General features: G+C 45.0%; 2 protein-coding genes across 2 annotated transcripts; both read left to right on the top strand.

Moving 5' to 3' along the window:
- Positions 1-4674: 4674 nt before the first annotated feature.
- On the top strand, positions 4675-12818 carry LOC119392760 (uncharacterized). The gene is made up of 4 exons (XM_037659717.2): positions 4675-4824; positions 7002-7042; positions 7572-7653; positions 12622-12818. The coding sequence occupies exons 1-4, from the start codon at positions 4719-4721 to the stop codon at positions 12816-12818; spliced, it is 426 nt and encodes a 141-aa protein (XP_037515645.2). The 5' UTR covers positions 4675-4718.
- Positions 12819-13345: 527 nt separating this feature from the next.
- On the top strand, positions 13346-16190 carry LOC125758693 (zinc metalloproteinase nas-4-like). Its single transcript, XM_049416142.1, has 2 exons — positions 13346-13544; positions 15899-16190. The coding sequence occupies exons 1-2, from the start codon at positions 13385-13387 to the stop codon at positions 16168-16170; spliced, it is 432 nt and encodes a 143-aa protein (XP_049272099.1). The 5' UTR covers positions 13346-13384; the 3' UTR covers positions 16171-16190.
- Positions 16191-24386: the final 8196 nt, after the last annotated feature.

Below are 24386 nucleotides of genomic sequence, written 5' to 3'. Positions count from 1 at the left end.
CACCAACAATTATTGACAGTTTATTTAAACATAGTTTACACCAAACTAGTTCAACATCTGGTGTGTCGGGGAGCACAAAAAATTTGATGTCAGAACGAATCAGTAGCGCTACACCACCACCTTTACCACGTGATCGGTCATTGCGTACTGCTACATAACCGGGTGGGGTAAATTCACAATCAAGCACTACATCATGTAGCCAGGTTTCCGTTATGGCCACTACATGGGGAGAGTACGACGTAACAAGAGCAAGTAAAGGCACGAGCTTTTTAACAATACTTCTGGCATTTAAATACAAAATACTGAGATTTTTAGAAATCCCTGGCAGTCAACGAGACGTTGCTTTAATTTTTGAAGCAAACGATTCTTTAGTGGCACCAGTAGAATCACGCTTTAAGGAATCTGTACTATTGTCCCAGATGTAGCGCACGTCATCAATATAGGCATGATCACACCGTAGTTTTACTCTGGATCCGTTATCTCGATAACTGGCAGTTGCGTCCCACAGATTCTTTCGTAAGGTGCGCACATTCGGGGATAGATCTTCAGTTATGTACAGACCGGACCCTTTCAGTTTCGAAACACATTTCAGGACGCGCATTTTTTCCCTGTAATCAAAGATTTTCATTATGACTGGTCGTGTTCTCCCTTCACGCGATCTGCCTATGCGATGACATCGCTCAATATCTGGGCATCGTATGTGAAGGCGCTCAGATAGCACCTGTGTTACAGCATTCAGCAAAGAGTCGGTATTTTCATCACGAGTTTCCGATAATCCATGTAAAAGAATATTGTTTCGGCGCGAGCGGTTTTCTAAATCATCTGATTTTAAACTGAGTTTGGTGACAGATTCTTTAAGTGACGCGATTTCAGAGTTAAGCGTGTCATTTGTCACACCACAATTAGTATTAGCTGCGGAAGATTCGAGTGCAGATACACGATTCTCAAGGGCTTCGAACCGCGAGTTAAATGCTTCCTTGATATCGGCAATATCGATTGCAATTTTTTTCTGGCCATCCAGTAGTTGCGCAAGAAGATTAGCCATGTCGGTTGGGGAACCTGTTGAGCTGCCAGTGCTACTCGCAACGGGGGTGTTAACCTCTGTTGTCTTAGCAGTATTAGCTGAAGGGACACCTCTAGGACCGGGGTTAAGTTCGACGTCACCACTCAAGAGAAGGCTATCGAAACAGTGCAAAACACGACAGCAACAAACAACAAGACTGTTCGGGCAGAACAGCAGCAATAAGAAGCGGTCGTCGGAACGATAGCTATAGGCATCAGGAATATAACATACCTGCGTGAAAAACAGGCAGCGATTGATGCTAGACCTAATAGAACAAGCGTTTACCCAACAGAAAATATCTTGGCGTACCGTATTTTTCACTTCCATCTACATTTATTCAAAGAATTTATGAAATCATAATTTGATTATTAGCACAAGTGCTTTCTTAGCTGTCATTTTGCATCACATACATTACCTAGGTCTCTGCACTGCTTTTCCGGTCTGGTCACTGCAGTATGTCTTTTGTAAAGCGCTCCCAAAATAAGATTTCTGCTTTATTCTTCTAACTGTCTGCTTTATTTCTACTGCTGTTTACACATTTACATGTTGCCAAGGTGATTTTGAAAACAAATATATTATTATGTGGACGTGTCTTGAGTATACAGTACAAAATATTCTCCTTACCGCTTAAGAAAATAGCGAAACTGAATTTGCATTATAATAATGAAAATCATTAGGAGCCACCTTCTCGCGATTCGAGAAACCTTGTTTTGCTGAATGCTCTGTTTTGTTCCCTCAATCTCAAGAAATTTTCATGAAAATTTCTTGAGATCTATTTTGTTTCATTGGAATGAAATGTCTGTTAGTATCTTAAAAGTTTTGCCCTTCTTGCTCAAAGTACATTAGTTTCCTTCCAAAACAACTTATAGGGGCTTGTTTTAGCTGCTTCACAGGACAACTCTTTATACACTACGCTGACAGCGGTTCTTGCTTGTCATTTTTGCAATTGATGAGAGTCGCTTCTCAGCTTGCCGACCAGCTAGCGGGTTTGCCATATCATCCCAATAACGTCAATAAGCCTTCGCACGACGGCGCAAATACCGGTGTGGGCTTTTACCTTGTCCGTAAAAGACAGTTTGCACAATACCGTATATCCGGACAGGTGTACAGCAGTAACAACGCTGATAGCGACTTTTTCTTTCAGGGGGGGGGGGGGGGGTATAACGCATGGTGTATACGGGGTTTGAGACCGTTCGCTAGCTGCCCGGCCGGCACACATGACCGTCTCCGTCCTATTTGTTTTTATTTTCTAAATAAGTATGTTCGTGAGCTACGCAGACATAACTGGTCGTCTCAAGCATTTCTTTCGTGAGGAAGATGTGGTGTGCTGAAACATAACCGTGAAACAAAAACTCTATATTTCAATCGGCGTCCAGATTTCACTCGTTGTGTACATCGGTATCGATGTTTCTCTGACTCCAAATCCCCTTCAGAAATGACCTATATATGAGATATGGGAAAGGCTTCCTTTCAAATGGTAACGTCATTTTGTTCAAACTCTCTCCGACCCCACCATCTTCACTGTCCCAGCCCTTTGAGCTAAATTTCGCGACTACAGCCCGCCGGCTATAGGCTGAGTTTGAGACTTTTGGTGTATACGTAGATGACGTAAAACTGCAATCAGTTTCCATGTTCTACTTAGCTGCTGGCGTAAGGGATTCTTTGTTGATATACTCACTAACGTGCAATCTTTTAGCAATTTTTCTTCAACGAGAGAACATACGCAACACGGATATGTCTCAGACGTATTGTATAGTTGCACAAGGCGTCGCAGGACACCGCCGCTATTCGCACTATTGCCGCTTATACAAGGGCGTCCGCAGAAATTTTTCCAGGGGGGTGCATCCATGGGGGGGGGGGGGGGGGGGGGGGGGGGGTGTCACTACCGTAACTTGACCGGCAAGGTTAGTCAATAATATGTAATAACGTGCAAAGTTGGCTGGCAATCCTGAAGGCCGTTTCACACGGATATTCGGACCTTTTGTGTGCTAGCGAACGCGTGTGCAGCTTATTGCTACTGCATAGAAAGATATTATCCAAAATTCCAGGGGGGGGGGGGGCAGCCCCCCCCCCTTGCACCCCCCCTCCGGACGCCCATGCGCTTATAGCTCCCATTACGTGGCGATTAGTAAAAGGAAAAATATTTTAGAAGGCCTAAAACAGAAAAACAAATATTAGTAAAATAGAGAGGTGGTTGTGTATCAAACATTCACATTGAATGAGTACAGAAACACAATACAGACGGCGCCCTTAATGTCTATGAGCATGAAGTATTGTCAACTTACCTGTTGAGACAATAGAAAATTCAGTGCCTATATAAAATTGCCTGAAACTACTCGTTGTGACGTTCAGGCACACATTTTCGTGTGTAGGCGTTTGCTGCTACATTATATGAATCTATAATAACAAATTTGAGAATGTATCGAAGTATCTTAAGATACAATTGCCAAGTATCGTATCGGATACAATTATTGCGGGAGTATCTTGTATCTGTATCTCCAATACTTCTTGCCTGAGTATCCTGTATCGTATCGCGATACAATTTCAAAGTATCTTTGCCCAGCCCTGTTGATATGTAATATACATTATAAAGCACTAACAAAAGGAGCTGAAAACCATGTGCTACGAATACACTACCTCTTTTTTTTATGGAGTAAATTCAGTCGGTTTGTACTGCCCCCATAGCAAAATAATGCAATGGTGAGACTAAACTTCAAAAATTTTTTCTTGACTAAAACAAAAACTACTTCGATTAAACTCTCTGTGGACAAAGGTGTTATGATTCTCAATCGTATGCGCTTTTCTGCTTATTTTTCCTTGGACCACATTAGGGGTTTACAGACGTCTGAACATAGGCCAATGTAGCGTTTTTTCCAAGTTCAGGATTTTATTTTGGAGCTTGTGCGTCGCACACAGGCAAAACAAAAATTTTAAAAGATAGTACGTGTTATGCAGAGTTCTATAAAAATAATTGATGTATTTGGTCTAGAATCGTCTTTTGTGAAAAAAATCCCGAAAACGCTGCAATTTACTCAATTTTACCTACGCGCCAAGGAGTGAAAAATATAAAGCTACTCTAAGCAACCATCCTATAGTGAAAGCGCGCTGCTCCAAAAACACGAAAAAGCAAGTTTTGAATGAATGCATGAAACGGTCGATTTATAGCGAATTTTTCTTTTGTACCTGGTTTTCCACCATATCGAGAAGTTCAAATGGCGCTCACCTGCCCGAAAAATTTTTGCTGCTCAAAATATTTTGGGAGAATACTGTAGAACTAATGTCTATATTTGTGTAATTTTCTCAGATTTTTTCAGAGAAATTGATTTTTGTCGAGCGCCCAGACTGGGACAGTTGGCATGGAATGACCCCTATATAACATCTAAGTAGTATTTACAAGCCCAGAACGCGCGTGAAAGTCACAATCGCAGGGAAAAGCCGGTTGACATGGTCGCAATAAGTGAGGCTAGAATGCTCGTCCTTCTGTATACAGTCTGCCCATTGCTAGTACGGCTGCGAAGGGTATTCCGCAACGACAGCTGGTGCGAAGTGACTTGAGACGCGCGTCGGTGAGGCAGGATGCGTGCCATCGGACACCGACGCAGTGTCGCGGAAGAATAGGCCATGCCCGGCGAACGACGCCATTTCCACGACTGTCATGGCGGCCGCATTTCTATGGCCACTGCTGTTGTTCGTGCTGCCCTCGTTGTCTTCGGCGAAACCCGCGTCTGCTAATATCTACACAGGGGCCGTCGACATACCAGGTAACGTGCGACGGCACATAATATCGCTGACCGTGCACTTGGGTGTTAGCCGTGGGACTTAAGTGGCTGCGTACTTTTAAACCGAATGCCTTCCTTTGGCTCTTAGGCGCATTTTCATGCTGGTAATTTCGGGCACGCGTTGGTAGTTGGTCTCATGTTGTCAATTTGGTCTTTCATGTTCGTAGTTGGCTTTTATGCTGGCGTATTGTGGTAATTGGAAGTTGAACTTCGTTAGGCCGACGCCAAGTGCGTTGTGCTTGAGTTAACATTTATTCATCTGTAGGCGAACGTGCAACAATGATATGTATCAATGCTTGAATTCCAGGGCGCATTCGATGCTGAACGCCAATGATTAGAGCTCTCTAAGACACACGCATGCTGCCTTCTCCCCCCTCCCCCATTAGCCACTGCTAGATATCTACCAGATGACGACACTTTATATGTAATTGCGCAATGAAACAACTAGTGTTACCTAATTTTCCGCACTGCATCGAATGCTTGCCGTCAAGCACGCCTTCAAGTGATTACTTTTGTTCAAGCGTTCGGAATTCGCTTATGATGACAACCATCGTCAATGGTTTCCACAAAATTTTCCTTTTTCTTTCTTCTGCGTGGTTGTTTCCAATGACTGATCTTTCGGTATTATTGAATGGCTCCCAACTTTTCATTGTCGCCAAGCGCAGCTAAGCAAACATTATTCTAAATACGAAAGGACGGCCTTAGATAATAACTCTAACTGACCTGTTTTTACGTAGCTCTCATATCTACAGCGCGAATCGCTTTTCTCCCAAGGAACAAGTACAGGGGTGATCAAAAGTTCCCAAGCCACGCTGCCATAGGATTACATGGGACAGCGGCCTGGGAACTTTTGACCACCCCTGCACGTCATTGAGTCTGTGCTGATTAGAAGATCAGCGCACACTCAAGGTCAACATAAACCAGCTGGCCATATTCATCGTCTTATTGAACAAGTGTACGCACAGGGCGCAGTCAGATCGGACGAATATATATCAGTCAGACTACTGTTGCATTGTTTACGTTCTTGAGGAGTTCACGGAAGTTAATTTTTTTTTCGGGCTCATGTCTTCGTGAGCCGGCGTTTGCTGAATAACACCGCGCATATTAAAAATCGTGTACAATCGTGTATTTTTGCTGATTTTTAGTTCAACATGTAAACGTCTTTTTTAAAGCACCCGTCAACTCTTTAGCCCGGTGCAGCCTTTGACATCGGTCAAGGAACCACCATGGAGAGTGGTGCATCCATTTAATGAAAAGGGTGGCACCTCGTGATTATCTCATAACGTACCCACAAGAAATTTGTGCAGTTCCTAATTTATAAATATCGTAATCACTACTGTGTTGTTGTGGTAGGCTGGTATACCAACAAATATGGTGCATCCATAACACAGCCAGGCGGCGAACTAAATTAACGCATGCATGACGCCCTGCATACGGGATACATTTGCCCACTACATATAGCTATGCCAGATCGTCTTGGGTCATTTCGCGTTGCGATGTTTTGGTATCGCTTCGCTGCGTGCGAATTGAAGTGGTTATCTTGCGCGAGAAGGAGCTAACGTGACTTGAAATGCACAATGCTAGAGATCGGGCTATTATTCAGGCTAGCGCTACCGTAGCGCTTGTCATTGCCGTTTTCCTCTTGTCTTATGCCTTTTTTTCGCGCTGCGGAGTTTCATCCTGAAATGTAATGCTGCAGCGCTGTCCTTGCTCGCTCCCGGAACCGAGCTTCTCTAACATTAAAAAAAAACTAATTTCGATCAAGCTTGTTGTAGTTATACTGCTAAAGTGTGAACAAATAAACGATGAGATTCCAAACCAGAGAACACGAATCCCTGCGGGTTAACTACAGAGCTAAATTAAAGGAATACATAAATGAAGCCATAGCTTGATTTCTTAGGGATTTAGGTCTTACAGCACTTGCAGGTGATAAAATACTAGGGCGTTTTTCTAGGGTTTTTCTGAAGCTGATTGTCTTGCCTTGTTTGCATACAACATGGTGTTTGTATCGACAGTCATTTTCTAGATTTCTCGACTGAAGCGTATTGCAAAAGTTGCTTGTTATATGCGTCGTGATTTTTACCCATTTTTTATCATCATGCTTTCTTTTTTAATTTGCGCATTGGCAATTCAGTTGTGTTCATCTTTTCCTGTGACAGATATCATCGAGGGGGACATCTACATGCCACCAATCACATCGGTACGTTTCCCTGGGCTCTGACCGCTGTCCTACAGGGGAGGTGTAGGGGGGAGGGGGTCCACCCCCCCCCCCTTCCCGATATTTGTCAGTTTTGCATGTGTATATATAAACGCACACATAAAAACGCACGCACGATCATACATAAAGTAAAGTTTATTCCCCCACTCCCCCCCGCGAAAACAATTTCTGGCTACGCTACTGGCTCTGACTATATTGTGACTAGGTTCGGACAGAAAATTAAGAGTGAAATCAATATATTTTCAACAAACCTCGATTTGAAATTTGGCGCGTCCTTGATTCGGAGGACGGGAACACCAACGTTCCAATTAGAATAGCTATACAGTGATCCTCGTAGCATTTTATGTCGGAAAATACCTTCTTTTTTTCTTTTTCTTTTTGATACATCGTTATGATTGATGACTGCTTTGCGTTTAATTGCCATGCTTATGCGGGTGCCGGGAAAGTGGTGGCCTCGCTCTCTTGCCTCGTTTGCTTACGTTTCGGTTTGTTTCTCACGAGTGCACCGCAGGTTTCCGACCTTAGGGCGAGAACAAAAGAGACTCCTTTGTGGCCTGGAGGCGTAGTTCACTACATCATCGACGACGCTTTTGGTGAGTTATTTTTTTAACACTGTGCAGTGCGAACGGTGCATAACCGTATCGTGGCGTCACCTCCTGGGGTGCTATGCAGGATGGCCCGAGCTTCTCGGGCACACGAGTTTGCTCCGAGCTCGCCCTACGGCGGTCATGATATAGGAAGACAGTGCGGAGCGCGCGATAGCAGCGTTGATAAAAATGGCTACAAGAACGAGCATGGCGTCACAGATGCACGTGCGGCATTTGCGGCGGTTTTCAAAGGAACACCACGTGCGAACGCGTCAACGCCGCCACTCAGTCAACATTTCAACAGTGCAGCGACGACAGCGTGATTGTCACGCTATCTTTTTGCCAACTGAACATCGCGCCTCCTACAGGCGTGTCCGTGGGCGTTTGTCCTCTTTCGGGCAAGTTCTTTCGTTCCACCTGCAGCATGGAAATTTCCACTCTCGAAAGCAACAAGGACGCACACGCAGCACTCTTGTGCAGCTCGTTTCGCTTCTCTTGAATATTACAGATAAATAAATAGACAGGTTACTGCAACACACATTACACGTCTGAAAATTCATCTGGAGTAACGAATCGGTAGAAACAATGTCTCTACCAACATGTAAATAGTAACATTTCTCACCGCAGATGCGACCAGGGGCGCTTGCTTCATGGCTGTGAGTGGTACGTCGTGAGCGCGGTGAAATTGAATGTGAGACATCGTAGTCACGTGATGATATAACCTTTAGTTTTTGGTGCGTGTGTGCGCAGTCTATGCGAATATGCCTATAGAATCGTGCCGCTCGCTGGCGTTGCGGCGTGTGCACTGCTCTTCGGCAAGAGCAAACGCGGTTGGCGGACTCGATCTTCGCCGCGGGCATCTGTCAATCAAACTGATTAACGTGCGAACTAGGCTAGAGCGCACTAGCTCAGGCCGACCTCTCTGCCTTCAAATAAAATTCTCTCTCTCTCTCGGGTACAAACTCGTCGATCCTAAAAAGGGCCCAGTTCAAATCGTGACTGTCATAGTGCCGGTGTGCCTGTCGAGCGGTTCATACGGTGGACGCTAAGCAGCAGCTTCCTTGCAATGAAATCATTTGGTCAGCTTGCACTACTCGTGCAAGGCTGGAGCCATCGGACGGGCTTGTGATCACCTAGCTTCTTTCAGCTTTTTACGTGGCTCCTGTACTGTCTGCTCGGTCTGCTTCGGAGTGAAGACCACATCAGTTCGGTCTCTGTTTTGATGGTATTAATTAGCTAGGTCTTAATAAAATGATATTAAATAGTTATGTCTTAACTGGTAATGTTTAATCAACACGACATTAATTACCCAGGTTTAATCAACAAGGTACTAAATAGGGGGACGCTAATTAGCATAAGCTTAATTAACGCGATCCTAGTTAGCGTGGCCTTAGTGAGTAAGGTCCTAATTAGTTCGGTTTTAGCTAGCGCACCCCTAATTAGCGTCGCGTTAATTAGAACGGGCATAATTAGCTCGGTTTTAACTCTACACGGCTTCATTTGCATGGTCTTAGTGAGTTGTGGCTTAATTAGCTCGGCCTTAGCATGACCTGGCTTAATTAACTTAATTATAGCATGTCCTGACTTAATTATCTAGGTATACCGCCCAGCCAATTAGCTAATCAGCCGGGCGCACGTGCCTAGGGGAGCGAGCAGACGATCAATAAGAGGGCGAAGAGGGCGCGCGCTGTACTGAGCAACGCGCTAGAATGTACAGGCCGACCATGGCGATTATACACGTGGCCTCGGCGATTAGCTCCGGCCGCGGTGTTGTAAGGCACTCGGCCGGAGCTAATCTCAGAGGCCACGGTGCTGATTATTCTAAATGACACTTAGTGCAAACATCAAACGCCTGAAAAGGAATTTAAACAGCGCGTACCTCATAAAAATATCGTTAGTAAAAGTTTCTGGTACTTTGCTTGCATGGGTGCACTTCTACACTCAGTGGAACGACAAACAAATGAAAGAAGATGCCTCTGGTTTGAAGACACCACCCATGCCGACCGCCCTTAACGTGACGCCGCGTTTCATCATAACCAACGAAACGCAGCGCGCGCTCAGGGGTGGATTTGACCTTTTCGTACTATTAGCTCGTTCAAAAGGGGGTGTTGCCAGAGCTCGAAAAGATTCCAAGTTTCGCTAAACTCGGGCCATCCTGCATCGCACTATTTGTTCTGTTTAGCCCATGTGCAGGGTCGAATTAAACACCTGCATTTGGATCGAAGGAGGCAAGGTACCAATACGCTCGCGTAAAAGGGGTGGGGTGAGGAGGAGACGTCAGTCTAAGGTAATAGAAGCAAATGCCACAGTCCGTGATTTCGCTGATCTCGCCATATCTTTGGCCATTGCTTTTCTTCGCTGCTCTGCAGTGGTGAGAGCGCATACCCGACAGTCGCGGTGATCGCATTTGTGCATGGAACTTGCTTTTTTTTTTTAAGTTCTGTACAGCAGCGGCAAAGCGATATCATTATTCAGGTGAGTTTCACGCGCGTTCTATGCCTCTGATTACTGATTGTTATCTGTGAAATTCGAGTCGACAGCCAAGTTTCGGTCAATGAACAGACCTTCTTCAAAACCTGCAACAAATTCTCCCTACACAGGCTTTTAATATATAGTTTTAAGGAAGAGGAAAATAATAATAAAAAAAAACAAGTAAAAAGGGAGCAGAAGAGAAAGAAAATGCTCCTTCACTCTTGTCACTTTTTTCCGCACCATCTCTTTTCTCGTCGGCGCTAGTTCTCTTCATCTCCTTTCCTTTGTAGTTCTCTCTTTTATTGAAACTACGCATCGCACGTTTGCGCCACGAGAATTCGCCGTGGTGCTTGCGGAAGTTCAGTCCGCCGACTGAAACTGTTTGATAGCAGAATGGAAAGTTGGGCTAGTTGGAATGCATGCATGATTGTTGCAGCGCTAAAGATGGAGACGAAAAGGACAGAGTGCACAGGACGAGCGCTGTACTGTACAGCGCTCGTCCTGTGCACTCTGTGTCTTTTTCGTCTCCGTCTTTTGCGCTCAACAATCATGTTGGATAGCACATCCGCAAATAACAACGAAGTTGTGCATACAGTCGAACGATAGTTCTTGCAGAACTGTGCAACTAGTTTTCAAGGAATTCTTGAACATAATTCCGAAGGAAAATACGAGAACACATTACAATCCAACTTTCTCAAGGATGAAGGCAACTGCACATATCCTTAACAGATGAGCTAATAAATAAGAAATTATGGCATCAGTCATCTGAAGTGCCATGAATATGGCAACAACGAAAAAAAGATCGTTTACATACCTGTACATGGATTTTTTTTCTGTTGAAGAAGGGTGTAGTATTACATCCGTGCATAGCCTTAAAGGGATGAAAACAACGGCAAGCCTGGCATTATAATAAACTGCTTTACCTAACTCGCGACAGCGCATTCATCTAGAAGCTGAGTGCATCTGCCCTTCGCGTTCACTCTGAAACTGGTGCTCTTTCATTATAACCGCGCCTGTGATACACCATGGCCCCAATTAAAACGAGCATCTTACGCTGGAATTGTTGGTAAGATAAATATTACGTCAGTCCTGACGCTGGACATATCATGGCCGGCCGACCAATGGCAAGGAATACTTAAGAAAGGACAGCTTAGAGACATCGGCCCCGTGGTATCTTTTAGCGACACACTCAGTGTTTAGCGCAAAAAAATTTACAGGCAGAGACAAAAAGGAACACACACGAGGGCTAAGGTTCTAGTGTTGCGACCCAACATTAGAAGCTATGGGTCGCAATTTACATATGAAGTTATACTGCTCAGACATGCGAAAACGGAGAAGCATCGATGTACGATAGGCCCTTGCTTAATAAATATAGCGAATGTTTACTGACACAACCTTGGCCTAATTTTTCAATAGTTGCGGATTCAGTCACCAATCTTGTCATTTCGTCTTTGTGCTTGCGCACAGTGAAACACCCTTGAAGAAAGGGAGCTGCAATGAGCAGCAATCGCGCCCTTTCTTCACGTTGTTGCAGTGCCCCCTGCAATAACACACCGCCCCTTTTGCCCGACGTCGTGTTTACCACACGACAGCGGTATCTGGTATATGACGCCTGATTTGCAGGATACGTAAAATTCCCGTATGATGGACAACGCTCACCTGCTGATACGACACCTCCTAAAGCAGCACCCAGATCAGCGTGTTGCAAACGAGTCATTCCCTCCCCGTGTTCGTGGTCGTGACTTGCTTCGTCGTTCCAGAGCACTCTTATATAAGCTAAGAGGGTCTGTGTGTTTATGTGCGAACGCTTATACCGTCAAGGGCGTGCGGACAGTCCGTTGTGTGCAACTTGTGGCTCCTGTGAAACACTTGAGCATCTTATATTAGACTGTCCCGTATTCGTTACGCAGCGGGCATTGCTGATTAAGGAATATATAGATTCCTTGGATTTAAGTGTGCGACCGCTGACAATTGCCTCTTTCCGAGAGTGTGTGCTTCTCGACGCGACCAGGCCCATCGAGCTCTGCTGACCTTTATGGACCAAACAGATCTGGCCATCCGTTTATAGGCGATTCTTTTTGTCGTGTTTTTACATATTTTGTCCAAGTCTTCGCTAATCTTTTTCTCTTTACTTTCCTATCTTTTTTCCCCTAGCTCTTCTTTCTTCCCGAAAGAGTAGGCAGGCGTTTTGCCCTTCTATAGGAGCAGTTGTCAGCCTGCTCTCTCGCTCTTTCCTCTGTGTCCTTTTTTATGCATATACATTAATAATAATAATAATAATAATAATAATAATAATAATAATAATAATAATAATAATAATAATAATAATAATAATAATAATAATGTCACGTTTTGTCATACTAGTGGCAACCTGCTCTTTTATCAGCAACAGTGTTGCTGCTTTTGCGCAGTCTTCCCACGTTTATCTGAGCAATCGAGCAAACCGCACAATACGACGGCGTGCTTCCTATCGTAAAGCACGCGCCTTCTTTTTATTCGCAGATTCGTGGGAGAAGGAAGAAATCCTCAGCGCCATGCAGCAGATCGAGTCGGTCTCGTGCGTCCAGTTCAGGGAGCGCGCCGATGAAGAAGGATACATCCACATTCTGAGCAAGCAGGGGCGAGTGTTATTGCCTTGTTTCGCCAAGCGCTGTGAATCGCGGCGCCTCGAGAGAGGCACGTCTACAGGCGAGCGCTAGATGGTGTAGCCCGTGGACGTCACCGTGGTGGTGCTCTTGTGGCTGTGGCGCCTATATACCTAGTGAAACTAACAGGCAATGAAGCCAAGGAAGTCATATATGGAACGTTGTTTGTCATTTTTTAACTGTAGTGTAGTAATTACGACAAGAGTTGAAAGGAAAGTGGAGGAAGAAAACAACCTGTCGGTGGTGGGGACCGAACCTACAAACTTCGGATAACGCGTTCGAGGCTCAGACGCGTTATCCGAAGGTTGCAGGTTCTGTCCCTACCGGCGGCAAGGTCGCACTTGTTTTCCTTTCTATCGTTAGTCTTTGTTACTATCACGTAACGGATGATTTGCACTTATTTAAATGTACTCGTTTGTGGACTTCTAAGTCGTATTTGACAGAGCCAGCAAAAAAACGGATATGCTCGTTGACAAAAAAAAAAGAAATACAAAGGAAACCGTATCAGAAACGCTCCTGCAAAAGTCCCAGTGCTTATCAGAGCCACGCAACACCCAATGGCAGGCGTTTGTTCTCTCAATATTCAATTTTACGCGTGCAGGTGCTTCTCCGAAGTCGGTATGTCCGGACTTCGGCAGCTGGTGTCTCTCAACTTCGAAGTCTGTGCCACGTATGGCACCATCGTGCACGAACTGTTGCACGTCCTTGGACTCTGGCATGAACAGTCGCGTGCTGACCGCGACCGATACGTGCGTGTTGTTTGGAACAACGTTGTACCAAGTAAGATGGCTTTTGTTTGAGTACAAGTCGCACACCGAGCCAAGATGTCCGATAAGGCCTGTTGGCTATTCAGAAAAAAAAGGTCACTAGCAACTACTCCAGGGAAACGTTCTATCACTACTCCTGCACAGTTGAAATTTGGGCCTGTTGGTACAAGACCTTCGTAGAGAATATATCGTTGGGCGAACAGGCCCTGTTCCCGGAAGAACACAAAACCCAAATGGCGCGAACTTCAAACACGTTCGAAGTTTAGCGCCTTGTATCGCTGTGTGTGCTTGGCGTGTCCCTGTTCGCCTAGCGCTATTCTCTGCGAAGATCGCATCTATTTTTGTCTAAGACGAATGCAAAGTTGCGCTGTTTTTGTGCCGGCACCTGTGTGTTCCAAAAGACTGCTTCCGTGCGGGTGCTGTACTCCTGCCACCAGAGACTTCCGGACATTTCATGATTCCTTCGGAGGACAGAAATTTTAGAAACGTTTTCTCAACGAATACAGTTGAAACCCGCAATAACGAAATCGGCGGGGAAAGCACAAAATTTCGCCCTTGCGGGAATTTCGTTGGCGCGAGAATGCGGCAGAAAAGACATGGAATTTACGAAAAACACATTTTATTTCCAAAAGTCAGTAAGTTTGCATTGGCGGGCCTTACCATGCAGCAATTTCATGCCTCTCGATCGGGAATCTCGTTTGCCAAGGCACAAAGTTAGCCCTATGCACTGGTCAGTGACGGCGGCACTGCGCTGTCACCAGTACCGTCATCAAGTGCGCCTACAGGCGAACCTTCTTCCGGTTCCGCTGGATAAGCGCAGAATCGTGGACAGCGAGCTACACGCAACGCCAAATTCTTCGGCGACGTCCATTTTTTTCCTGCCCTTTTCCACCTCACTGATGATTGCAGCCTTATCTTCCAGCGTGATGAACTTCCGCTTTTTCGTTGGAGGCGGCATCTTCGCAGGCAGCGAAATCGGACGAGGCAATCGCGACACACAGTTCACGTTGCACCAAGCGACCAAGCAAACGCTCCACAAATGGCTTCACACACGCGCGACCATGTGCGCGCAAATCCGACAAAGCCAAGCACAAAGCCAAGCCAACGAATGAAACTCCACGAGGAATGTGGATTTGGCTACGTCGTCCGCGATAACGAGCAGGTGTTTCGGCAAGCCGTCATCGTCATCATTGCCGTCAGCTTTATGTTTTTTTTTGTAAACAATGATGGCGGCTGCTTCTCAAGTGCGCTGTAGCGATAGTTTTGCGCAATTTAAGTGCAGCATGAATGCATTTTAGCAGTTTTCGAATGTAGTTAATGTTGCGAGAGTAGATTATTTGCGCACTCGTGTTTCAAAAATTTCGTTAATGAGGGACTGCGGTATGAATATCTTTCGTAGTCGCGAGTTACGAAATGCATTGACTCCTATGCGCGTTCGCCCGTGCTCCGAAAATATTTCGTTGCGGTGAGAATTTCGTTCCCTCGGGATTTCGTTATCGCGGATTTCGACTGTAACACGGAGCTGCACGCAGTTGATCGTAGGGTGCTTTACTCCAACTGGTATATAGATAATTGAGCTTTATGAAATGTGCCCAGTAACGTTCAGTGTACTGAGGATTCCCACGAATCAGAGTTGTCTAGCAACACACGACCTCGTATGTTTCTGCATGTGGGAGCTCCAAAGCAATAACGTTTGGCCAGGCGTGTACTGGCTTACAACAGAACAGACGACTACGGTTTGTGCAGGCGTTATATATATATATGTCTGGCATAGGCAGCATGTAATTGGTCAGTTAAGGTTTTACATACAGATTACAAGAGGCGGTATTCGGCAGCAATGATTCACAAAAAAGTAATACTTGCAAGCGTACGTATATTGCAAGCGCACGTAACAGGCAACATTTGCACGCTGTATTCAGCTGAATGTAAGCTTAAACATCTTTTCTCTCAGTAGCTTTCTTTGTCATTTGCCGACCGCCTATAATAATATTTCCAGCTTTGTAATTGGTAGGAGTATTGTTTTACGAAAAATTCAAGCGTAAGAACTTTTTGTGTACACGGGCACGAAACTTGAAATCCGTGTCAGTGCTGTATTGATGCTTTTATTTTGTCAGAAGACTAACATGTTAACCTAACGCTTTCGTACAGTCACTGACGCTTCGTTCGTCGATTTGCTATTGATACACCAGTAGGAGGCTGCAGCTGCTATCAGTGGAGACTCAATCGTCTCCATTGAGAGCAGCTGCAGCTTCTGTTTATAATTTCGTCTAATTTCGCCAAAGTGACATTCCCTTGGGATGTGAATTTCAGAAGAGAGTACGAGATCTTTTGCCGCATGATTGTTGGTCACGCCTCGTTTACGCGCAGGGTTCAAGGCCAACTTCATGAAAACCAACAGAGTACCTTACCTGGACGAGGACTACGACTACGAGTCTATCATGCACTACTTCTTCAACGCATTCTCCAAGGACCCCGAGCAGGCCACACTGGTGCCCAAGAACACTGGCGTCGAGCTGTTCAATTTAGGCCTTGCCTTCAAGGAGAATCGCATGACCAAGGTGGACATTCACAAGCTCAACACCATCTACCACTGTCCCGCCGACAAGCCTGCGGGTCACGACGATGCCCACCATGAATAAACACACGCTGTGATATAGTACGCCCTTCTGGAGCGAGGTTTCCCGTTGTTCATGGGAAGTGCGCACTATATATCTCATGGGGATGGTGGCTGGAAAGGTTACAGAAAGGAAATGTATAATTCTTCAGCGATACCAGCTCTTTTTTTTTTCGAAAGTCTGCCCTTAGGCATAATAATTAATAATTCAAAAATACACAAATTTGCTTCGTCTATGAAGTCAAGTAATGAGCGGTGTCTGTTGTTCAGGGGCGCAGCCCACACACTTTTCTGGGGTTAAGAGGTAAGACGGGGGGGGGGGGATCTGATATGTAAGTTCGTGCGTGTATTTGTATATCTACACACATACAAAATGTAATGATTTGGGGAGAGACCCCCCCGCCCTGTCCTGGCTACGCCACTGATTGTTAGTCACCCTTGTTTAGCTGTGTTCTCAGCGGCGCCCGCTTTAAAGAGAAACACATTGTTGCGCGCTTACTTTTGCATAATAGACCATGATTATGTGACGCACTACCTGACCAGCGTGAGCTGAAAGAATGCTGATGTTTTTGTTGAAATCGCAGCGCACATGAGGGAGAATGACACAGTGAAGCCTAAACAAAGATATGCTTAGTTTTCCGAATCTTCATTTATTCATTTGTTCTGAAAAAGACGAATGAAGAAAAAAAACATTTGTCTTGTCTAGGAGGCTGATAAGAAGGCACGAATACCTGAAAGAGAGTTGGATTTCTTTAGCATCACTTAGCTATCTTAGTTTCTTTGCATTTAACAAAGGCAGCTTCATATGAGCATGACGTGAGATTGAACAGAAACAGCCTACAAAATCAATAGAGAGTTTGAGAATTGGGGACCCAAGACGCTGGGTCCCCAAGCTGCGTTGGGCAGGCTGCTCTTGCGTTCGGGGGAGCAGCAGAGTTTGAGAATTGGGTCAAACGCAAGCTGCGTTGGGTCAAACGTACGGGGCGCCACACGTGGCCAAACTAAAATTATTCGAGACGTGGGCCATACTGCGTCGTGGCCCGCGCTGCGTCTGCGTCGTGTCGCTCTCTACTTAGGACGCCTTGCGGACCCACGCTAGTTTTGATTTTTGGGCCTTGGGTCAACGCGAGCGCAAGAGCCCAAGAGTGGCTTGGGTTCTGCGCATGCGCCCTGGCGGCTCGCAAACTTCTTGGGTCCCCAAGCTCCTTGAGGCCCCAATTCTCAAACTCTCTAATATACAATAGTATGCACATACGTACAATGCACGCATACTTAGAGCAAGTGAGTGAAAGAGAATGAGCTAGGGGTGTGCACGCAAGCAGTTTGAAAAGCCATTTTTATGGTGGAATCGCAGTCTCAACAAAGTGTATAGGTAGAAGGTGATAACGTGTCCCTTTTCTCAGTATGCCGTCTACGCGATAGTTCACTCACTCATCTGCCCCTCCAAAGTAACAAGTAACCAAACTGTCACACGCTGCCGTGAGGCTTGCTTGCTTGCTTGCTTGCTTGCTTGCTTGCTTGCTTGCTTGCTTGCCTGCTTGCTTGTTTCTTATGTTGGCTCTTACCAGGAATCTGCTCTTACCCACTGCGGGGGGTCGACCGTGAAACCGGCGGTTAATAAGATATTAAAAAGCTTTTTTTTTTTTGCTAAAGAGTGAGGAATAAATCAATTGCCGAAAGAATAAACGAAAATTTCAGAATGACTTGTCGATATGGAATAAGGAGCAGAATAATCCAACAATATGAGAAACAATGAACGAACGAAAGGAATTCTGGAGTACCAAATTTTGTTCAGGAATAAGTTAACAAGGAATTCTTCGTGTCTCACCGAGAAATTCGCGTAGGGTTGAGCAGACGTTCCTGTTGCTGAAGCCAAGAGCAGCCGCCCCAAGGGAAAGAATATTTTGAGAATTCAGACTAATTCTTAAGTTTCTGAATACCATTTCGAAATGCTTTTTTCTATGCCTAATGAATTGACGGCAGGTAAGCAAGAAATGATTAATATTTCCAGGTTCCTGACAAAAATAGCACATAGGAGATGGTATCAGACCAGACCTGTATAAATAAAAATTAGGTGTCGGTATTCGGCATCGCAATTTCGTAGTAGCCACTTCCAGTCTTCGAGTGGGACACCATTTATTATTCCAGCCGAATGAAAGATGACCATATTCGGGAACTGGTAATTTCATACTCTTAGCATCTTGAATTAAAGAATACTTCCAAAATCTCGAATCAGTAATATAAGCTGTGTCAGGCACAATGGACAAAATAGGACCACCCAGAGACCACCGCGCGATAGTATCTGCCATATCGTTTATTGGTATGCCACAGTGACCTGGAACCCATACCAACCGCACGGTACGCAGATTTTTTGGTATTAAGGAAGTGAATGCATTCAGAACAGGAGACTCAGAAGCAGTAGAAGATAAAGGTGTACATACTGTCAGCGAATCAGTAACTATAACAACTGATGACTCATTTACTGGTAGTTTTCGAAGGGCTAATATAATTGCTAGGAGCTCAGCTTCGAATATGGGAGTATAGTCTGGGAGGCGCAAGGAGTACGACCATGACAAAGCCTCTGAAAATATGCCCACTCCCGCTTTCTCTTCGCACATAGATGCATCAGTGGCAATTATGTTATCTATGCCCAATCGAAGTAAATGATCGTTTAACAATCCTATTAAATATCTAGAAGGTAAAAGATTGGCATTAGATGGGAATATATCATCAAATTCAATTTTTGCTATGGCCGATGATCTATCGTTTGATACGATGTCGCGTATGTTAACATTTAATGGTTCTAGTTGGTCCTGTACGAACAAAACGTGTGGTTTATATATACGAGACCAAGGCTCATTAAAAAATGTGGACGATTCAGCTACGAATAAAAATTGCACTCGTCTTTGTGAGGACGCAAAAAAAAATTAAATATGTTTTGACGGTGAGAATGCGGAATCTGCAAACTAGAGTGTGGATTCGGGCTTTTAGGTATAGAATACTGTTTGCTGTAAACTTTGGTACCCCTAGACAACTTCGAAGGGCCTCTCGCTCTATAAGAACCAGGGGATGAAACTTGTATGCAGGCCCCCCTGAGTATAATATGCAACCAAACTCTAAAATCGGTCGAACATACATATGATAAATCATAAGTAGCTTGTCTCTGCGTGGCCCAGAAGGGTGGTGACCAAGCTTAGGTAACATCCCAACAGCGCGTGTTACCTTATATTTGACGTGCTCAATGTGTTTGCGCCAACTGAGTTTCTCATCATAAAAAACTCCTAAATATTTGACACAGTCATTTTGGGGAATTAAGTACTTGACGATACTGAAGGGAAATGCTAACTGGGTGACGCTAGTTCTGTCCGCTTCTTTTTTTTTCTTTTTTTTGGACCTCATTCCCGTGGGCGCTGCACTTTACGCATGATGAATTCATTACATGTGCCTGCATTACGTTTATTGTCTATTGCGCAAGTTAGGACATTCACAATAGATCGAACGAATTAGATATATACGTACGAAAGAAAGCCGGAAATCTAGTGACAGAAATTTTGCCATGGCACACCACAGTATAGTTTCGGGCAAGCAGTCAGGGTCTACGGCGAAAGTTTCAAGACACGTAGGACCAGCAAGGTACGTGTTGTTACCAGCGCATACCAATCTCGGTAGGAGGACGGAGATAAACGGTTGATCGGCGACGCCACGCGGCATTGTATGAACGCCTTCGAAAGAATAGATATCAAAACGGTGGCGCAGGTGGCACGTCTGACGAAGAGACGAGAGTGCCCCTGGTAACCTCAGATTGGTGTTCTACAAAACATCGGGCCGATTGCAATTCACCGACTTACGAGGTCTTAAAAAAAAGAGTGCCTTTACCAGAGGCACACAGCGGTATGACTTACAAGGCGCTCTCCCACGCGATCCCCAAGAAGCGCATACATTAGAAATATTCTGAGGTACGGTACAGTGACCAGTCCCTCTATATATCATCATATGTAGAGTTTGTGGTCATAACCAGTAAGTAAGCGAAATGCAGTCGTTGCTTTTACAGATAAGCGCAGTCCCTCGAAGCAACCATAGAATTGCGTTTGTGAAGCTTACACGTCCAGCCACTCGTCGCCTATGTAGCGGTAGCAGTTTTCTAAAGTGTTCTATTAAACGTGTGCAAATTTCTAGTCTGGCGGTCCTTTGAAAACGTCAAACATAGCGCATGAAACACTGCTTAGCTACAATAATTGAATGTCAAAATGAGTTTGGACCACGGTTAATCAGGGCACGATTAAGCAAAATATTTACCCGGAACGCTTGATGCATGAATGCAAGATTAAATTATAGTGTGGTCTTATTTTTGGCACCACCTTCTGAGAAATCTTTCGAGAATGCCTGGGTTCGACTCCGGCTCGAACTCCTGGTTTTTATTATTTGCATCCATCGTTATTTTCTCGCTCACAGACAACGCCTCCGACACATATATTACACATATGACGCATATGACTAAACACATATTAACGCTACAGCGTTAATATGTATTTATCCATACGGCCTGCAATCGATTGCGCAAGTTAGCAAACCACATGCTGCATGTTCATCCGTTCCCTTATCTCCTGTCCCGTTCTGCCACCGTTTTCAACTGCCATGTCACCATGCGAACAAATATAATAATAATAATAATAATAATAATAATAATAATAATAATAATAATAATAATAATAATAATAATAATAATAATAATAATAATAATAATAATTCTTGGGGTTTATTGTCCCAAAACCACGATATGAATATGAGAGACGCGGTAGTGGAGGGCTCCGGAAATTTCGACCACCTGGGGTTCTTTAACGTGCACCTAAATCTAGGTGGTGGTAGAGCACTGCACGGGCTCGGGCCTACCCGAAAACCCGAGCCCGGCCCGGCCCGTGGGCCGGGCCGGGCCGGGTAAAGTAGTTCTCACGGCGGGCCCGGGCCGGGCTCGGGCCTGAAGCTCCGGGCTTAGGGCCGGGCCCGGGTTTGAGGTGGCGGGCTCGGGTCGGGCCGGGCTTGGACTTTCCTGGGTTCATAAATGGACGCTATAGTGAAGTACTGAATCGGTTTAGACTGATAAAGTGAACTCTAAGAACTCGAATGTCATTCATTTCACCATCATAAGTTTATTATCAGACAAGAAAATCAAGGTCAAAATTCCATTTTTTAAATTTCGCGTCGAAATCTCCGAGCCTGACGTCACGGATTTCAAACTGTATTTGTCGTATTTGGGGACACTGGCTCAATAAAATTTCCTTAAACTTGGTATGTTAAGTCTGTGGCCCCATCAAAGGTCAGTGTACTTCATTTCTGTGATTAGGAACTACGTAGGCCCCATTAGACGCCGTCAGAATCTAAGGTGTCACGGTGTCTGCTGCGCGAATTTAAAGGGGCCGTCGCCACCCGCATTTACCTTTTTGCACATTTCCAAGAGTCTTGTCCCGGCGAGCGTGGTGTTTTAGGAATCGCAAAAGAGTAATTTACTGATAACAGAGAAATTGTTTTTCTTTCTAGTGTCTCGTCAAGTTTGTTCCACATACGTTGCGCATACATACAGATGTTTCACATTTTGTCCCGAAAAAAACGCTTTTTTATGTGGGGCAAGCTTTATGGAGAAATTTTATTAGAGTCAGGGGCGTAGCCAGAAATTTGTTTCGGGGGGGGGGGGGGGGGGCGTGGTCCGACCATGATTTATGTACGTTCGTGTGTGCGTTTGTATGTGTGCGTGTATTATACACATGCAAAAATGAAAAAATCTCGGGGGGCGTTTGAACCCCCCCATCCTCCCCCCACCTTCTGGCTACGCCCCTGTTTAGAGACAAGTACTGATCTTCTTTCGTTCCTTGCATATGGGGCTACTTGAATTATCTGGAATGGCCGAACTAAAGGTAGATGTACCAGACGCTTATATAGTTAACATGTCGTTATTCAGTGCTTTATTTATATTCATCACCATCTTATATCCCAAATGTTATCCTGTAATGGCAGTAATAAATGTATTATAAAAAATATATACCTGTAACTTATCGCAAGAGCGATCACAGAGCTCCAAAGCGGGGAAGCGTTTTTTGAAATTTCCAGGCTTCCACTAAAACGAAAGGAGTGCACGGAGTCTCGTTACATAAAATTCCTATACAGACACATTCTTTTTCCGTGGCTTCGTAACGGCCCCCAGTGGTCATGTGGCGCGAGATGGACGCGCGCAGCCAACTTGGTGTGCCCAATTTTTTAACATTTTCACTTTCGCCTTTTTTCCGTTATATCAGGGGTCGAAACCCGCCTCTACTAGCAGGCCGCATTCACAAAAATTTACTCCCGCAAGAGCCAGCACAGTAACGCAGCTAAAAGCGCGCGTGGAGGGAGGGGGGGGGGGGAAGGGGGATAGGTCATACCAAATGTCAGCTAACGTTGCCATTTAAAAGAACAGCTTTCCCATATATCACATGTGTGTTGTTTCTGAAGGGTATTTCGCGGCAGGATTCCAACAACATATCGATACCTATCTTCAACATGACTGATATCTGGACGCCGATTTTGAAATAGAGTTTTGTTTCACGGTTAGGTATCAACACATGGTGGCCGCAGGGGATGCCTCACGACAAAAAAGCTTTAGACCTGTCATGCCTGTGTAGCTTAAGAACATAGTTATAAAGAAAATGAAAAAAAAAATGGGACGAAGACAGTCCTGTGCGGCCCGCGGGCCTTTAGGGAGAGGCGTACAGGCCGCGCGTTTGGGTCCCGTGCGCATACAGGTATAGTCTGAGAGCTACATGACACTGCCGCAACACCGTTGGAATGTGCAGGAATAGCATAGGTTCAAACAGCATAAGGCGTCAGGCAAAATATATTCATTTGACGAAATATTAGGCTTGAAAAAAGGCAATTACGAATTCCGTGCCGGGTGATGTCCCTTTACCTCGAACCATAGGCATCCAATGAGTAAGCGCCGGGAAGCTTATTCGCGCCTTTATTACCAAACTGTAACGAACACCAAAAGCAGATCGAAGTCGCTTCGTCCACCTCCTGCCAGTCCTACCCGCGTAGTGCAGTGGTCACCTTTTACCAGTACAACATCGTTAGGAAGGCACAGAGCATTATTATACGAAAAAAAAGAGCGTGGTGCAAGCCGTGCATAACATACACTGCTGAAAACTGCAATCAGAAGCCCTCAAAGAGGAGTTTTATAGGTGATACTGAATAGTGCCACGACGTTCGGGAACAATAGAAATGAAGGGATAAGCTGCACAGCTACGTTCATTCTGTAGAGGTCCACAAAGACATCCTAAATTTGCTCCAGTGGTGGATGTTAAGAACAACGACTGCCGACACCTTCACAATTCGTAAGGCAGATGTGCACCCCTGCGGCTAGCGTATGCAGTGCGAGAAACTTTAGCGCGGCAGGATATGTGATGCAACGGTGGATGGCGTGCTTAAAGCCGGAATCTCTAGATACTTGAAAAGAATGCTACAACAAATACTTTTTTCGTCCTTTCGGCTGCCTATACGTATTTCTAAAAGTACACGTGGTGCGCACGGTTCGTTATAATTTTCATCTAGGTTAGTGTATTTACAACAAGGTAATAAACTTGGCTTTCTTCCTCTATCTTGCTGCGGCAAGGTGTTAAAATGTTGAAGACACGTGTTACATATCCAGAAGCCGGGTGCACGATTGCCTTTGTCGTTAGAGCATGTTTTAAGTTTCACTAAAGAGCGCAATAAAAACAAATTGAAGAGAACGTTTTGTTCTCTGTCTCCTCTGTTTTTATTGTACTTCCTATCGAAACTGAACCCATGCTGCAAATCACTTTCCTTGCTGCAATATCTGCTACAAAACGCTCTTGATGATCCCCATTGCCTTAGCAAAAAAAAAAGTTATAGTATACCATAACTATAGTACTAGACCAGTGATAGTAGACCAAACGTTCATTGTAACCAGTATGTCCACTCAACTGTTTCCACCGTGAACCCCTTTTTACACGAAATTACCGTTGGTTAAAGTAGAATTGTTAGCGAAATATTCGCCAACAAAGCGTAGATATTTGCTACTTAAAACAGTTTGCTGTAGATTCTGTGTTCTGGACCTATATTATTGGCTCGGGCCTCTGTCGGGCCTGATATGCCGTCGGGCCGGGCCGGGCCGGGTAGGCGAAACTTTTTGTCGGGTTCGGACCGGGCCCGGGTCGCGTATTGAATCACCGGGCCGGGCTCGGGCGGGTAAAC

This window comes from Rhipicephalus sanguineus, chromosome 5 (genome assembly GCF_013339695.2).
Source record: "Rhipicephalus sanguineus isolate Rsan-2018 chromosome 5, BIME_Rsan_1.4, whole genome shotgun sequence".
NCBI classification, from domain to species: Eukaryota; Metazoa; Arthropoda; class Arachnida; order Ixodida; family Ixodidae; genus Rhipicephalus; species Rhipicephalus sanguineus.
Note: the sequence above shows the minus strand (reverse complement) of the source record. Positions and strands in the feature narration are given on the sequence as shown.

Coding starts and splice junctions, on each gene's coding strand:
- LOC119392760 (XM_037659717.2), top strand. CDS start 4,719: ATGGCGGCCGCATTTCTATGGCCACTGCTGTTGTTCGTGCTGCCCTCG. Junction 7,043..7,571: donor ACATGCCACCAATCACATCG/GTACGTTTCCCT, acceptor AGTGCACCGCAG/GTTTCCGACCTTAGGGCGAG. Junction 7,654..12,621: donor CATCATCGACGACGCTTTTG/GTGAGTTATTTT, acceptor TTTTATTCGCAG/ATTCGTGGGAGAAGGAAGAA.
- LOC125758693 (XM_049416142.1), top strand. CDS start 13,385: ATGTCCGGACTTCGGCAGCTGGTGTCTCTCAACTTCGAAGTCTGTGCC. Junction 13,545..15,898: donor TTGGAACAACGTTGTACCAA/GTAAGATGGCTT, acceptor GTTTACGCGCAG/GGTTCAAGGCCAACTTCATG.